This window comes from Labrus mixtus, chromosome 23 (genome assembly GCF_963584025.1).
Source record: "Labrus mixtus chromosome 23, fLabMix1.1, whole genome shotgun sequence".
In the NCBI taxonomy this organism is placed as follows: domain Eukaryota; kingdom Metazoa; phylum Chordata; class Actinopteri; order Labriformes; family Labridae; genus Labrus; species Labrus mixtus.
The window spans coordinates 1,739,400-1,752,540 of NC_083634.1; the positions used below are offsets into that span (position 1 = coordinate 1,739,400).

At 41.8% G+C, this 13,141-nt stretch overlaps 1 protein-coding gene across 1 annotated transcript in view; it reads right to left on the reverse strand.

Moving 5' to 3' along the window:
• gigyf1a (GRB10 interacting GYF protein 1a) overlaps positions 1-13,141 on the reverse strand; it is a 29,620-nt gene that overhangs the window by 2,387 nt on the left and 14,092 nt on the right. Inside the window, exons 12-25 of the mRNA XM_061031930.1 lie at positions 12,309-12,463; positions 10,273-10,441; positions 9,863-10,164; positions 9,205-9,305; positions 8,828-8,928; positions 8,660-8,733; positions 8,361-8,498; positions 7,882-8,094; positions 7,554-7,774; positions 7,255-7,412; positions 6,918-7,081; positions 5,837-5,881; positions 5,159-5,303; positions 78-3,330 (exon numbers count right to left, since the gene is read on the reverse strand). Coding sequence (XP_060887913.1) covers positions 3,263-3,330; positions 5,159-5,303; positions 5,837-5,881; positions 6,918-7,081; positions 7,255-7,412; positions 7,554-7,774; positions 7,882-8,094; positions 8,361-8,498; positions 8,660-8,733; positions 8,828-8,928; positions 9,205-9,305; positions 9,863-10,164; positions 10,273-10,441; positions 12,309-12,463 — 2,054 coding nt within the window. The 3' untranslated portion in view covers positions 78-3,262. The remainder of the gene's footprint in view (positions 1-77; positions 3,331-5,158; positions 5,304-5,836; positions 5,882-6,917; positions 7,082-7,254; positions 7,413-7,553; positions 7,775-7,881; positions 8,095-8,360; positions 8,499-8,659; positions 8,734-8,827; positions 8,929-9,204; positions 9,306-9,862; positions 10,165-10,272; positions 10,442-12,308; positions 12,464-13,141) is intronic.

Sequence of the window (13,141 nt, forward strand, 5' to 3'; positions counted from 1 at the left end):
ATCTCCCAACAGTCCTGTAGGGAGCAGAGACTCAAAATGGATCAAATGTAGTCCTTAGTATGCAGCACAAATCTTACCAATGCCAAGGATTGTTTCTTCTGCAGTCTCTCCACAGCTCTCAGGTTGGTAGACGACGTGAAAGCATCCTCGCCGACAGCTCCATTCCAGCCTCTTTAGCGTGCACGTTGATCGAACACTCACGGTGAGGCTCTTTGTAGTAACTGCAAAAACATCCATTTTGATAAGAAGCTATCAGTCAGTCTTTGAGCCAGCACCTCAGTCCATGTCCGTGTGGTTTTCCCTCCCATCCCCGATTATTTCAGGGGTAACTGGCAAACTGAGGGAAACTCACAGCAAGTCTATCTCAAACTATATTAAAAAAAAAAAAAAAAAACAATAAGATTGGTTTTCTTGAAGAACATTCACTCGATATAAGCAATGTCTCATGAATTTTTTCCTTCATCCATTTTTCAAATTTTTCTTTCTACTCTGAAAGGTAATACAAAAATATGGTTATGTACAGGAGTTGGAAGAAGACGTAGCTTCTTGAGTCTCTTTATTTCAGTTTTGGGAATATTTTTTTTTTCAGTGACTTTGTCAAAAGTCGTAGCAATCCTCCTGTTGTAATTGTGCTCCCATCCCCAAAAAGGTACCTCACAGCTTGAATGAACAAAAGTGCATAGGTGAGTTGGTGAGGGCAGGGTGTGAGTGCTTCTGAGGGGTTGAGGTGAAAGACAAGTGCACTAACAGGTGTGCTCGTATCACTCCCTCTTGAGTTCCCCTCCAGGGTTTTGCAGCCCTGCACTCCGTTCTCCACCAATCAGAGCCCATCCTTGATTTCTTATACCACCGCTCCATGTTTGATCATCATGTTTCAGGCTCAACAACCACACATAAGGTCCACTTAAAGGATCTTGTCCATTGTTGTTGTGATGCCTGCGATTCTTCCTCAAACCAACACCACTCAATGTCCATATGGCAGAAGCGCACTTGCAAACCCCACCCATCATATGTGGGAACAAAAAAATAAAATAAAACAATTAACAAAAAAAAAACTGCACCCACAGATATCCATGTGGTTTGTAAACAACCAAAACTCCAGTATGGAATAGAAAGAGTCCTTTCTTTTAATTCTCAGTCATTAATTGTACGACCAGGATTGTAGAGGCAGTGTGTTCAACTGTATCCATCCCAAGTTTTTTTTTTTTTTTTTTTCTCCTTCTCCACTGTTTATAAAAAGTCCTTGCTAAACTCTTTGAAGCTTTTTTGTATTTTGTTTCCTTTTTTGAAATCTTCTGAGGAAAAAAAATAATATCTGGTATCAGCACGGGTTTCTTGTCATTTTTTTGGAATACATTCAATATTTTCTTAAGAAAGAAAAACTTACACACTTCACATGGCGATAATAAAACAAAAGAAAATTAAGGAAAAAAAAAATTAAATCGCACAACAAAAATAGCAGCCCCAAGTGCTCATTATCTTAGTCCAAATACTTTTTAAACTTTGTATATAATGTATATATTCATATATATTTTTCATTAAAAAAAGAAAACTCGTCATTATCAAATTGCAACAACGAATAAGTAACACAATATGCTAACATTTCATGCACCCTTCTGTGCACTTGCACATTAAGATGCTGTATTTTTTTTTTTTTTCAGAGTCAGAAACTCGACACCTTTCATTCACAAGTTCGAGAGCTGACAAAAGGCAACGTGATCGCACCCCAGGAAAACAGACTGGACTAACCTTCTGATGGATCACCCCTAGACTCAACTAGAAATATTTATGATATAAACTTACATACACTGTGCTGAGCACTGACACACATCACACTCGCTCTCAAAAAAGAGTTAATGTCTCAATGGCCACACACCCTATCAGAGTTCTTAGGCACAAATGTGCATTCATTCACATACAAACAAAAAAAAAAGCACATGTATCCAGAATGAGTACCTGTAGTCTTTAACTCATTTCTATGAACAGTAAATGAACATGCACACTGAAAACACACACACACACACACACACACACACACACACACACACACAGTCTCATTCTGATGCACACACAGTAATGTCCCTCATGATTCGCCCTGTCTGCGTCCTCACAGGTCTACAGACAGCTCTCCGTGCGGAGAAGCTAAGGGAAATAAACTAGTGGTGGTCATCATGTCATGAGCGCAAAGCTAACATTTACAAATGTATGCATTTCTATTTCGTCTATCTGGGGATGAAGAGCTGGTGAGAGAAAGGATGTGTTGTGCAATTGGCCTCTCTCTCTCTCTCTCTCTCTCAATCACTCACTCTCTCAAAAGCATACAAATCAAGTCCCTGTTTGGAGAAAGGGAAACACACTCTTAACATGAGAATACAAAATTTACCATTTGAAAAAAAAAAAAAAAGACATAAAATGGCCTCTTATGTTTCATACATCTTGGTAAGCAACAAAAAAAAGAAGAAACAAAAAAAACATTGTGCAGACTTGTATATTACTGACACAAACCGTCACACTCGCAGTCATTCAGACACATTCAAAAAAATATTCACTTCTATAACTAACCCCATTTGTTTGATTTTTTTGTTGTTTTTGTTATTTCTTTTTTAGGCAAGTGCAAATCTTCAAGTTTTTTATAATCCATTTTTCAATAGCTTTACTTTTTATATAAACGTAAAAAAATGCTAAACAAGAGAAATATCAACAGTGTTTGTCTTTTGAGAAAGGATTTGCTCTCTGATAAGGTTTCAACTAAAAGGTCCCCCTGACTTTGAAAACCTAACATCCCGACCATTCACCCCACCGCCTGTTTCACCGCCCCCCCTTCCAGTTCCACTGCACACACAGATAATGTGTGTGTGCCCTCATTCCCAACACACACGCACACAAAAGAAAAAAAAACAACAACTATTCAAATCCCATCTCAATAAAGTGCATTAGTTCAGTATAAGGTGCTTAATCTTTTGAGTGCCAGAGGATACCTATCTTCCTTTAAACCTCACCCCTACTCACCCCCCTCTCCCATGCTCAAGTGATCAACTGGTACAGCAGGGAGCCCTTTATTCTCCACAGAGGGAAGGAGAGAGTGGGAGACGCAATTCCGGTCGCCTCCACTCTACACCTCCCCTTATGCTTGCTCCCTTTCTACCCCCCGACCCCCCCATCCCCCATCCCCCGGTTCCCCCAGCAGTGCACATTCGTCATCAGGTTTGTCTGATTAAAAGACAGAAGGCCTCAGGTAGCTATTGCTGCTGCGTCGGTCACATCAGTAATCCTCCACCATCTCCATCTCATTCAGGCTCAGACAGTCGCCCGCGTTGTGGAATGAGTACCCTGTAGGGAGGATGGAAAGAGGAGATGGAGAGAGCAGAGTACAGATCAGAGGAGGATGGGACATGAGGGAGTTAGAAGGGCTGGCTCGGACTGTGTAGGCAAAGGGACAAAGACTCCAGGAATTCATTCTAAGAGTATAAGATTTTCTGAAATGGGATAAACCTCACCTGTTCATACAAGAGGACAATTAACCAAACACCATGACCATTACATTTAAGTTTGTTTATTTACTGATGAGTGTAACTGAAAGATAAGAAAGTAAATAATGATCCCACCTAACAAGAAGGAACCACACACTCTCAAAAAATCTATATTCATTACAAACAGTGGATTGTACTTAGAATTCTAAAGTTGTTTGGACTGCTTTAAATACACTCCAGCTCGCACAAAGCTGTTCTGGGAACAATCCTGGACTACCCTTCCTCTCTTTTAATCCTGGAGGATGGATTCCACAACCTGCGCTCTTTAGACTTTGTGCTATTTGTTGTTCCCAAATTTAGAACCAAGTTTGTAGAGAAAGCTTTTACTATGTTCTCTGCAACATTTACTAGGAAACAATCGACAGCTTGATTTTAGACTGCCAAACTAAGTTAGCCAAACTTTGTGGGAAGTCTTGAATACAAACTTTCTGCATGGAAATGTCTAAGCTGATGATTTGATTATTGTTCTAATTATTTAATGTGTTGGGAGTGTTTTTGTTGTTGAAACTGTGTGTCGCCGCTCTTCTTGACCTGGTCTCCCTTAGAAAAGAGATCTCTGATCTCAATGGGAGTAACCCGGCTAAATAAAGATTAAATAAAAATAATATTACCCAGTTGAAATGAGTGGTGGTGTGCACACTAAATGTAGTCATTATCAAGTTCATCCAGAAGAATCTTATTCAGGCGAGAGTGTGAAAAAAGAAAACTGAAAGCTAGAAAGCTGGTTAGCTTGTAGTATGTAGTGGTGTTACAGATCACAAAGTTGCCACGGTTTGGATTGAATTTTGATCACAGATTGGAACGTTTTTGTTTTTGGAAATCTTTTAGTGAATTACAAGTTCACCCTATTCTATAGAAATCTATTTCAAATATTTAAAAATATTTTTTTCTTGTATGAACACGTAACACACACATTGCGTTCATTTAGTGCACGTGTGTGTCTGTCTGATTCACACGTTCTGCAGGTACACAAACAAAACACAGTGTGGCTACGTTTACAGCGACTGCGGTAGGCTGTAAGATGACTAAGATGGAGCTACTGAATGTTGTCCAGGAGCCACCAGCTGCATGACAGCAGACGGGGTGAACGCAGAAAACACTAAGCAGCACTTGAAATAGTAACACTTTGCAAAAGCCACAAATACCGGTACATTGTAAAATACTGTAATGTCTTCCTGGTTGTATGGCGGGTCTACATGGTACAGCACGCTGCCCTTTTCCCCACTGAGACTCTGCACAGGGATTTAGCGCTACTATCTTTTATAGGCTAAGGCAACACCATGTTAATATACTTTCCATCGATCAGTGGATCACGTGCGGCCCGAACCCTGGGAGGGTGATCTGAACAGTAAGCATGATCCTTTTTGTGCCACTTGTAGTATCCACTTATTAACCAATAAATAAGAAAACTTTGTACTACATGTCATCAGGAAGACACCATTCTTTCACCTGTGCTTCAGGTGCAAATCAGACTGTTTCTCTGAGGTGGACATTTTTTCAGTGTTTTAGTTTTAAGTGTTTCTATTCTGAATTCAAACTGTGTAGTCACGGTTCACACTTGAGACCATTAATCACAGATCACTGTAGTGAGAAGAGAAGTCACATTACATGCTGACGAGGTCACATACCTAAGATGCTGGGGTCAGAGTGCAGCATCATGGGCGGTTTCTTCTTCATCTTTCCCCCCTGGTTGTCATAGAGACCAGCCTTGCTCATGTGGTTGGCTTGAAACATGGACTGCAGGGCGCTGGGAGTCATACCTCGCATTGAGTCCTGACAAGAAAGAGAAGGGGAAAAGAACAATGAAGACCATCATAAAAACACCTAGATGTTCTGGATGGCCACACTAAGAATTTATTTTATTATATTGACAAAGACATGAATTTTATTTTTGTCACAGACTCAATGACTTTTAATTCTATAAAAAAAAAAATATATATATATATATATGTGTCGCAAATATGTGTCTTATTTGTATTCCTGTGATGTTATCAGAGTTCTCCCAGTTTCTTTTACTTTATTTTCTGTGAAGTAAGTACAAAATGTAGAGCCACTGATAAGATATTCAACACTTGCTATTCAGCAACCACAGGTATATTAAATATATATTCAGGGTTCCTTAGAGCCACTTCACACCCCATGGACACGCTGTGTTGGGTTAACTTTGTGTGATGCAGGGACATGGAGTGCTGTTGTGGTAGTAGCCAGGGATGCAAACTAGACTAAACCACAATCGATGTTGTTTTTCTTAACACATCAATTCCATCACTGTTTTCTTGTGCACTACGAAGGGGGTTGGTATTTACCTGCAGAGGGAAGTTCATGTTCATTCCAGCCACTTCCTTTGATAGCTGGGATACATAAAACAAAAGAAGAGACATTAATATTGAATTATAAACACTCCAAAACCCTGCAGTGACTGCTACTTAAAAGCCTGTTTATAGTATTTTTTTAACAAGTATAACAAATGTTTAAGAAGCCCCAAGCCTTCTGCTTTATGTCTGTTATATGTTGTAGGTTTAACCTACTATTTTGTTGTAAAGGTAGCCATAAGTTGCTTTGTGCTGTGCTCATGATGGATTCGTGTTGGGTCTTTAGGGATACGTAAGGTCTTTTACCTGCTCTTTTGTAAAGTGTCTTCAGATTGTCTTACACTTGTTATGAATTGGCTCTATCTAACTAAAGATTAATTGATAAGATGATATGAGAGACATCCCTGTTACATATGGAGAAAAGGAGGACTTTAGTCCCAGTTGTCCCATACTGTGCTTAACCCCCCTCCCCATTCCCCCACTGGCCTGCACTTACACTGCTCCAGGACTAACCGGGCCTGAGCACAGTTACCTCTTGTACAAAGTGTTGTTATACATCACATGCATGGCTTCAAGTGATCATAAAGCGTGCTTGGTTTACAAGACGGACTCAAAATAAAAAAATATAAAGAATAAAGGGATGTGTAGTCAGGTCTGCACATCAGAGAACATGACAGCTACTTAACCTTGTGGCTTATTTTAAGTAATTTCAGTCAGATAAAGACATAACACTCCACGATTTCTTGTTAATGGAGTCGGGGATCGATTCTTCTTCATGTCCACATTGTGTAGCCTACCTGTGCTTGTTCTGAAGCACACCTTTTTTAACTGTGCTTCAGAACGGATCAGAGCATTCACACTAGTCAAACAAACTGGGCTTTAAGGGGGAATCCTGCTTAGGCACTGTACCTAGCATGAGTGCACCCTAAGTCAAAGTTTCAGCCCCTTTAAGGCCATATTCTTTAACTTGTCTAGTTTTATATCCTGAACTGACAGTGATGTTTTCAGCCTTGTGTTGTTTTGTGTTTTTACTTTGCTGGTCTTAACTTTAAAGACTTTTCAAGCTTTGGCCTACCTGCTGCTGCTGTCTCTGTTGGTTGGCTTTCTGTTTGGCACGTCGCTCCAGAAACTGTTTGGCGAACTCTTTGGCTTCCACAGTGTCCCCCAGGTAGGACCGGATAAAGTCCAGCACTGCATAGGGAGACTCCACCTCCTTCAGGTAGGCCACAATTGTGGCAACTTCAAAACAAAGCATAAAGTTTGAATCAAAGCGGTGCTGAACATTTTGAAATCATTTACTCTTCAGCGTCTGAATATTAAACTAATTAAAATGCATTTTAAATTAAGCAGTTCACTATCTAAGTTGAGGGCTTCCTTGACACTGCTAAATACATAAAAGCTGCACAGCATACCATCCACAGAGGAGGAAGAGTTGTTGGCAGAGGTGTTGAGAGCGTGCAGCATCTGTTCACACCAGGTGGTGAAGCCGTCCTGAGGCTTCATGCCCTGCAGCAGCTTCAGCAGCTTGTCCTCATCCTCAGTCCTCTTACGACGCATCATGTACTGCTCACTGCAGAGGACGTACAGGAGGGTTTAATCCATAGTTACTATGTGCATTAACTGAGCGAATTAATACAATCAAAAATAAATATCAATCTGTGTTAAAGCATTAAAAGAATACACCTAATATGTCTTTGCATCTTGTCTTTACCTGAGTGAGGGGCTGCTGCGGCTGTTCTTCAAGCCCATGTTATTGTTGCTGTTGCCACGCAGACCGGACTGATTCTTCACAGCCTCGTCCCACATGCCCATGCTGCCTGAAGAGCCTCCACTGCCACCCTTACCCTCCATGCCTCCAGGCCCGCCCCACATGCCAACACCATCCACCCATTGCCCCCCCATGGAGGAGCTCCCCATAGACATGCCACAGTGCTGTAAACAAAGAGCAGAATATCATTAGGATAATAAATATACCGTTTTCTTTATGCACTTTATGATTTCTGATTTGGAAATATGTTATTTTAAGTTTAGGTACTGACGCGATCTCTCTGCTGCTGGGCTCGCTGTTGCTGCTGCTGCTTCAGTAGCCTCTCTGTCTCCTGCTGCATTTCCAGCAGAGCCAGAGCCTGGGGCTTCCCTGCCTTGGCAAGCCCAGAGGAGGGAGCCCCGCTCCAGCCTGAGCCACCTGCCCCAGGACCCTGCTGCTGGGGGGCCTGCAGCAACTTCATGATCAGTTCCTGCTGCTGTCGACACTGCAAGAAGATGGTGACTCAAGTCAACACAAGCTCAAGTCTCTTTACCATTTAATGCGACAGAAAGAGGGACACTATAATTAGCAAGAGGTTGACCTATCGGAAATATTGTTGGCTGACATAATGACCACAGTATTTATCAATCTGCTGATAGAGAGCCGATTTCTTCAGATGAGGGTTTGTTTACAAATTCTTGTTTACAAAAAATGTTCTGTCAAAATCACAACCTGGTTGGCATCTTAACACATCTTCATCCTTCATCTCACCTGCTTGCGTCTGAAGAGCTCGTCTTCCTCCCTCCTCTTCTGCTCTTCTTGTTGCCTCCTCTTCTCCTCCCTCCTCTTACGCTGCTCCTCCTCCTCACGCTTCGCCCTGAGTTCAGCGTCTCGCCTCTCCTGCTGGAGCTGAACAGGAAACCATTTAAAAAAAAGTTAAAGGCACAAACTTAGATTAAATAAGCAAAATGGACCCAAGCAAGAATGGTGAGATACTGTGTGAAAGCAATATCACAGAAAGTGTAAATATAATATTAACACACAAAAATACTAAGAAATGTGAAACTGACCTTTTGAAGCTGTTCGAGAGTTGGACCCTGAGTAGAGGGATTCATTGTTATGTCCCAAAGACTGGCTTCACCGCCTGTTTGGAGAAAAAAAAAAAAATAATATTTACCGTATTCAGGCGTTATATAGTATTAATTTGTTGTCACTGCATGCACAACCAGGTTCATTACCTGACGGCTGTGAAGCTGAGGTATGCATGTCCCACATGGACCCTGTATCTGGCACTGACATCGATCTGTTAATCGAAGGCATCATACCCGGCTCACTGCACCTGGAGCACAAGAAGCACAATCCATCATGGGAATCAAAATGTAAATGTCAAAATCTAGTCTGACATAAAAAGAAAGATTTCAAACATAAATCAGCATAATAAAAACTAACCACGATGACAAGACACCATGTTTGAGAAAGATTTGAATGTCTGCCCCATGTTGCATTTGTTTACATGGAGGAGGCGGGCTTTATGACCTATATACTGCAGCCGGTCAGCAGGGGCTGCTCTTGTGGTGTTCACTCTTCATACAGTGTGTGTGTGAGATGTACAGACCTGTTAATGAGCTGGAATAGCTGCTGTTGTTGGAGCTGCTGATAAAGAGCTGCTGCTGCCAGCTCCTGTTGCTTTTTCAGGCGCTCCTGGTCCAGGTTCCCCTGAGAAAATGAGAGCAGTCGACACTGAATACAATGCAGCAATAATCTTAAGACAACATTAATAATACATTGTGGGCTAGGTGTAAGAGACACTTGCTTGTGCTATGTTTTCACAATTGTGTTTTTTATGCAGCCATCTTGTTTGGGAATTGCACATTTGTTGTAGCCGCAGACTGAAACAAACAAGTCTGTGGTCCTAAGCATGTAGGGTCTGCATGCATTTCTTCAGATGATGTAAAATGTTACATGCAATTAATGGCACACGCACAACTGATAAGTTGTGTCACATTCATGGGTAATTAGCAAAACATGACAAAATATCTGGTGTCACATTTTAAAAATAATACAACACCAGATATAGAAGCGTCTGCCCCACTAATATGAAGCTCAGAAAAAAGCAGTGATTAATTGGATGTGGCTGCATGTTTTAGTACTAGGATTTGAAAAATTATTTCAATGACAACATCAAGTTTAAATAAGGTGGGGGTCATTATTATTAAACTAGAACATTGAGTGCCTGTTTAACTGAATGAGAATGAATCATTGGTCTTTTTTACCGTAACCTGTCTATCAAGCTTCCCTCTCCTCTGCATCCTCCCTTCCCCATCCTCTACGTTGGCTGAGCTCTGACTCACAGTCCCGGCGGGCCCTCGGGTGGGCTGCGGGCGCTGCGTCTGTGGTTGCTGTCTCACCAGCAGGGGCGGTGGGGAGGGCCCTGGGGCGAAGGGCACACGGCCCCACATCTTGATGACGTCTCCCAGGGGTTGGAAGCCCTCGTCGCAGCCCCGCTTCACCAGCAGTGTCATGGTGAAGTAGCCTGCCTGGAACCACTCACACATCTCCACTGTGGTGAAGGGACCTGGTCGTTGGTAGGTAGGATGAAGAAATAAGTTTAGTTCAGACATCGTCCAGACATCATTCATAAATATATGCTATGCTTTTGTGCTTTTTGAGTGTGCAAGTTTACCCTGGATCTCTCCCTGTGGGTCCTTATAAAACCACTTCATGGCAGCCTCATGTGACAGCGGCAGAGCTGCTGCTGTGTTCCTGCTCTCCTGCTGCTGCTGCAGAGCCTGGGTGAAGCATTCCTCCTCCAACGAAGTGTCCTGCAATGAAGCTACCATCTTCTCTGCCTCCTACACACAAAGGTAAATGAAGGTTGTCGTTATAGCTGTTCTCACACTTTAGACTGCCGCTGAGATCCTTCCCGAGTTGCTTGTTCACAGCGGGCCACTATACTGTCCATGCTGGACAAGAGGAGGGGGTCTGAGGCCTGATATGTATACTTCTGCATCAAATCCACACTGTAGCATACGCTGCATGTTTGGGTTGACCTGTACTAGAGGTGTGCAATTATAACAACTTTAGATCGTGAAGGATTAGAATATGTTGAGAGTATGTTGAACCGGGCTTCAGTGTTCATTCTGTCATGCTGCAGTTTATGCTCCCAGACAGACGTGTCTCCCCCTCCCTGCTTGTAAACATAACTCTATCCCGGTTATAACTGTTTGAGATTTTTCCAAACCAACAGGGCGCATGAAACCCTGTGCAGGGTTTGCACAGTTGAGGCTCGCACCTTTAACGAGCCAGAGAGACATTAACAGTCTGCTGAGAGTCAGACAAACAGTCAGCGGTGGGAGATAAAATCCCTTTTTTTAAACTGATGCTGCTCTCTCTCAGTTTTTTACAAGTTACTAATGAGCCTCTCCACCCGAAGCTCACCTGTTGTGATAACGGAAAATGAGATTAAGGCCTAAACGACATTATGAAACGGATGGAGCTCTTCCTCGTCTCGTTCAGTGTGTAGCAGGCAGGTGAGGGGGAGTCACCTTACATGACTGTCTGTCAATCAACGATGTCCTACCATGGCTATGATTAAAACTCTTCTTTTAGCTAAACTTATTTTGACCGTGTGTCACAGAATAATCACATTCTGTAATATGTTTGAATCCAAAGGAATGCATCACTGTATAAATCTACTTTAGTGTTCATCAGGTGCATTTTCAAGGACACAAAACTAAATCATAATTTTGAATAGGTGCAGAAAAAGCTCAAATTGTGCATAAAAATTGATCAGAATGAAGTGAAAGACTTTTCTGATGCTAGAAATGTTCTGGGGGAGATCCAGACCTCCCAACATAAGATGTTTTTAAAAATAGACTTGACTTCTCAGCAAAGTTTCTGTGCATTTAAAAACGTTTTACGGGGAAATAAGTGGTTGAACTTGTCAATAACTTGCAAATTAGATCAGAATGAAAAGAAAATTGTGATAAACTTGTGATTGAAGTCTTGCCATAGAAAAATCTTGATATGATAGTTTTTCCATATCGCCCACCACTACCCTGCACCTGACATTCAAGTGAGTGCCCTGTGATTGGTCAACATTTTCCTCTCCTGGCCTGCACCTTGTAAAACACCAGGGCGTGAAGTCTAATTATGCAGAGAAGGAAAATGTATGTTCTCATATAATGTTCTTTGTTTCATGAACCTCTGTGTATTCAACGCTGCACCTTCCATCTCCTACGATGTCTCCGCTCTTTAATTCTTTGCAGAAATCAGAGTATAATAAAACTGCGGCTTGCCAACTACCGTTTGTAGGCCGAGTATTTCAGAGCCACGCAAACACACCACTGCACAAGTAAACTTACCTTTGTAAATGTTAGCTAGCTCCATGGCCTATCATCCTACTACATTTCCATCATCTGAGCACCATACCACCTTTGAGCGTTTTAGAGGCATTGCAGCAGCATTGAGACGGTGTATACTGTCAAAGCATCAGAAGCCATGTCCCTTTTAGTGTAAAATTCTTCATGATTTAACTCTGGGCTAAATGTTCTTGATCTACTTGAATTTTGTTTGACATTGTTTTTCCCTTTCATATTATTGCCTTCACAGTAATGTAAATTGTTTTCTTTATAATTGGAAAACTTAAATGTGCCACCTGCTAAAATTATGTAATATTTCTAAGACAGCTGCTTGAAACGTGCCCCCTGTTCTTCCTACCTGCTGCAGGTGCTTCATGCCCTCATCGTCCTCTGTGTCTCCTCCAGATGAAGGGAGAAGAGGAGCTGCAGAGGAAGGGGGTGGGGGAGGCAAGCTGGACGAGGTGGGAGGGTTTGGGCTCAGCTGCGGCTTGGAGCCCCCTACTGGAGTCACGTCTGACAGAAAAACAAGAAGAAAAGAATCATTAGTTAAACAATAGTCCCTATTTTTAGTATTTCTATTTATGGGATGGTGATGTCAGGATGTATGAGGGAAGAGCAGTCTACCAGCTCTGTGTGCAGGCACTGCAGGTTCAGTAAACAAGATATTAAGTGACTATCAACATATTGTGTATCAAACCAAAATATCAACGTGGTTGAGTTGCCTTCCACATGTTCACTGTGCGGACACCAAGAGCTCGACTGAAAGCAAGACGCCAAAAGCTTTAAAAAAGTACAGAGCCGAAATGAGACTTTTTAAATCAGCGTTTATCTGAATCCAGAAAGACCGAAGTTAACTCATATTAACTCTAACTCTAATTCAGCATTTTGCATTTTTCAATGTGGCTGTTTACAGTGGAAACGTGTAGCTGCAGATTATCTGATTTATGAGGGCATTCCTCTAAGGCTTTAACTGTAAAGCATATGTAACCATGTGACAAACAGCGACTGCTTCAGACAGAAACTGAATTCAAACCCTTTTTCTCACAAAGCAGCAGCTGTTCAGCCGGCTTTAAGTCAGAGCATGGTGTTATTAAAGCCTTACTAAACGAGTCAATGAGTTTGTTAGAAATGTATAAAGAAGTATGAAGTCGGATTTCCAAGATGCTTTCACAGTTGTTCAGCAGACACATT